Source organism: Stegodyphus dumicola, chromosome 3 (assembly GCF_044657685.1).
Source record: "Stegodyphus dumicola isolate Sdum_Otavi_A_Nest chromosome 3, ASM4465768v1".
Classification (NCBI taxonomy): Eukaryota; Metazoa; Arthropoda; class Arachnida; order Araneae; family Eresidae; genus Stegodyphus; species Stegodyphus dumicola.
Window position 1 is genome coordinate 104,245,973 of NC_140770.1, and position 4,384 is coordinate 104,250,356.

Below are 4,384 nucleotides of genomic sequence, written 5' to 3' on the forward strand. Positions count from 1 at the left end.
TATTCAAAGAATAAAATGCAAAGAACTAATTTCGTTTTCATTCTTTTCATTTCAACGAATAAGAAAAATATGTATGTACAAATGAATCAGTAGCTATTTTATAGCGTAACTGTAATATATAATTTTATCATTTAAGTTGCTTTTATGTGTTCTCATAAAATGCCCCTCAACACAAATGTCGCAAAATGCCCCTCAACACATTATTTTGCATAGGGAAGTGATGACCATAGATTTATTATAATAACTATCTGGAGATTCCAATACCAATTTTTAATATAAAAACTAAAAATATTATTCATAATTAAATTTAGTAATAATAAATTCATAATTAAGTTTAATGGTAATAAATGTATAATGAAATAACAATACTCGTAAAAGGGAGATGCTTAAAGAATGAAAAACTTTTATATTCTTCAAGAATGCTTACAAATAACAGTATAAAAAAGTTTTAAGTTATAACTTTTACTTCCGAATTTTAAGATAGTATATTTCTTATTATTACGCTAAGGTATAAAATAGTTTTAGATTTCTGTTTAACTAGTTTAAACTCTTTAACTTCTCTAATTGAATTTTTGTAAGTAACATCAAATTTATTGAAATTTACAAGGGAATAAATGTAAGATATTCTCCACATTTATATTAATAATCGTATGGCAATTTTCCTTCAAAATCTACTTAGTACTCACAGCGATGAACTGGGCTGGTAATATTTCTAATAATATGATAAAATTTATTTTTGCAATTTCTTTTGAAATGTTAAATTTCTAGTCAGAAGCGAATATAAAACATCAAGTTATTTTCTTCCATGATGTGGCTAATATAATGTTTTCGAGTTATTTCATTTGCAAAGAAATGATATGTGAATGCTTCACTTTTTACTGCATATAATTTAACTGCACATATTTAAATCTTTTTTGAAAGTTGTTAGTCATTTGGATACAGAGAAATACATGAAACCTAAGTAATATCTTAGTCAGCAACGCAAACATATCCATATTTGCAAGATATATTATTTACGTCCACATACAAAGTCGGCACACCAGCGGTCGAGCGGGAAAGTCCCTGAACACTCGTAGTTCGGTCCGATGTTCAAATTCCGCGAACGGGCTGGTTGCATGGGCGTTTTCTAATTTTCACCATGTGGTAACGAGTTAATACGAGCCAGTTTCTCGTAGAAAGTCCTCCACGAAGGCATCCTCCCATTTCGTGTAGTACCTTAAGACGAAATACGTAAATAATAATAGTAATAATAACATACAATGAGGGACTGCATGTTTCCTTGAAGTAAGTATTTCGCGCTTTCAAAAAATTGCATTAAATCTTTTATGTTCAATGTACACACATTAAATGTAAATATTAGAATCCTTTTACTTTATAAGGTATTTCTCCCGCTTTCTTACCCTGCTTCGTAATGTAGTGGTCAGCACACTCGACGCGTATTTCAGAGGTCCGTGGTTCGAGTCTTGGAGATGTTACAGCTCATTTTTCATGTCTCCCGCTTCGAAATAACATAATGCATCTGCAGTGTCACCCGAACTAAAAATGATGGTGGATGATGATTCTCTACCACCAGGATTTGGCAATTGAGCCCCTTTAAAAAGGACAGTATATATAAGGCATTTCTCCCGCCTTCTCAGCATGTCTTCGTGGTGTGCTGGTCAACACCACGAAAACATGCTGAGACTCGGCGCGTATTTGAGAGGTCCGTGGTTCGAGTCCCGGCGAGAGCATTGCTCATTTTTCTGGTCTCCTGCTTCGAAATAACCCAATGTCTCTACAACTTTAAGAGGGGTTAATTCTTTATGTTATCAAATATATAACCTGTGAGATTTTAAAAGCATAATTTAATACGCTGGATCATTTGATAATTCATTACCCGCTCAATTTATAACATTCATAACTCATTTCATAATTCATAACATCTGATCATTCATAACTCATGTACATAGCAACTCGGTTTCGTAATATTTAGTTATGTGCTTCATACTATCCTCTGATTATCTGATGTTACGTAGGTCAGTCAGAAAGTTAGTTGCACCGCTTTGTAGAAACTTTCTTTTATAGGCTATTTCGATGAAACTCTCTGGCGATACTTCAGACATTTAGCTGTATCGTGTGGAGTAGTGGCTTTTACGAGACAATTTTAGTTTGTCTGATAATTAGTCGTAAGTATGTCTAGACAACTGCAAGTGGCGTCCAAATTGGAAATGCGTGCTTCGATTCAAATTTTTTGTATGCGGAAACGTGGAACGGCTGCGAAATTTATGGGCAGTTGCATGAAGTTCACGGTGAAAATGCAATGTAACGTCAAGCTATTGCGAAGTGGTGCGACATGTTTAAGAACGGACTTAGAGATATTTACGACACTGAGCGCGATGGAAGACCATGAACTGCCACAAATTCTGAAATGTCTGCTGGCGTGGATGAATGCATTCTTGCAAACAGACGCATGACAATAGCCGATATCTCTAATGAACTGGATAAGTCTCATGAAAGTGTGCATAAAATTACTGCCGATCAACTTGAATTTTATAAAGTTTGTGCTCGTTGGGTGCCTCGTTTACTGACGGAGGAACATAAAGGCAAGAATTTTGAAATTGCGTTGAAATTTCTGCAATGTTACCAAAAGGAAGAATATCAGGTTTTGGACAAAATTGTGACCGTAGATGAATCTCGGATTCCCCACTTCTCACCTGAAACGAAACTCATCTCGCTCAAGTGGAAACATTCTACTTCCCAGACACAAAAAAAAGTGTCGAATTGTTACACCTGCGGGAAACGTGATGCTGAAACTGTTTTTGGCAGAGAAGGTTTGCTACATACAGAGTTCATGCCGAAGGATGCCACAATTAATGCATCTTCTTATTGTGAAACACTAAAACGATTACGAAAATCACTTAAAAATCGACGCCCAGGTAAAATGTCGAAAGGCATTGGGCTCCTGCATGACAATGCAAGACCGCATGCAGCAAAACAAACGTGAGACCTTCTGAAAAAGTTTATTTGTGAAGTATAGAATCACCCTCCTTATAGTTCACACCTTGCAACGTGATTTGTTTTTGATCTCATAGTAGCAGAACTTTCAAAGCAATGATATCACTGGGATGACAAGGTGAAAACGGCAACCCAAGAATGGTTATCGGGCATTGGACGGGATTTATTTGCAGAAGGGATCGGCAAACTTGTACCACGCCTCGAAAAACGATTAAATAACTGAGGTAATTACTTTGAAAAAGAGATTTTGAATGGGACTTTAAGATACAAATAAATTTATTGTAAAATTTCTCTCCTGTTTTGTTTTCTAAAGCAGTGCAACTAACTTTTTGACTGACCCTCGTAGTTGAGGTTTTGATTTCGGAAGTCTTAATATTCTGTTTGTATATTATTTAACAATTAGACAACATCTAATATTTCTGTTTCATATTTGTAGGATACTATGCTCTTTTTAAAACATTCTGACACCATCTTTATTATTATTAGCCCAAAGGGAATTAGCCCAGAAGGGCTATTAATTTCGATTTGGCATGTTGCTTTGAATCACTAGAAACGAAGAATCACTTATCAAATTGTTGCCACCAAATATTATTTCCCTGTATTATATTTAAAGGAATTAAATAATGAAGAATCTGCATAAATGTATCTACGTTTCTCGCATTGTTATAAAATAGCGGTACCTAGAGCCATCTAATTTTGAATAACGTAATCTTCCACTGAATATGGGGATCTGGAAGGATTAATTTGAAATTTGGTATTTGTTTTATTATGGATTTCATATTTTGTTATACTTTAACGAATTTTGGATTAGAAAACTCACCTATTTTAAAGAAAGACATTTTTGTCTCCAGCGCGCGCATCTGTGTATCGGAAATTTCAGATACACTCATTTTAAAATTATTTTGCGATAGCGCTGTTGAATTGAATATTATGGTTTAAATGCGAAGAACATGGTATTTAATAAATAAAGGTAACACACGTAACGATAAAAAACGCCTCTTTGGGCGTAATGTAAAATCTGAAACATTTCAGATTTTTTTAATATTTTGTATTACTTATTCTGTTTTTACTGTATTCGTAAAAGTCGTTTCTGTGTGTTAAATAACTACTTTGATAATGCTGTTAACCTTTTCATGCAATTTTTCACTCATTCTTATTGCTAAAGGTTATTGTTTCCTTTAATCGTTCATGTCCTCATTTTAAATCCTCATGGGAACTTAAATTGAAAGTGCTCCTTAACTCGAAATGCTCGGCAAATAAATGTGGTATTAGTATTTGAGAGGTTAATGACTGTCTGACTGCATAACCAAGGAGAGCAAAAGCCTTTAGAATACTTCAGACTTTATTACTCTTTTCCATTAGCTAAATCAGCTTTATATTCCATCTTGCA

The 4,384-nt window shown here is 34.3% G+C and overlaps 1 protein-coding gene across 1 annotated transcript; it reads left to right on the plus strand.

Annotated features, from left to right (window-relative positions):
• Positions 1–2,407: 2,407 nt before the first annotated feature.
• Positions 2,408–2,983, plus strand: LOC118198311 (histone-lysine N-methyltransferase SETMAR-like). Its single transcript, XM_035369958.1, has one exon. It carries the CDS (start codon positions 2,408–2,410, stop codon positions 2,981–2,983), a length of 576 nt encoding a protein of 191 aa, XP_035225849.1.
• The last annotated feature ends 1,401 nt before the right edge of the window (positions 2,984–4,384 follow it).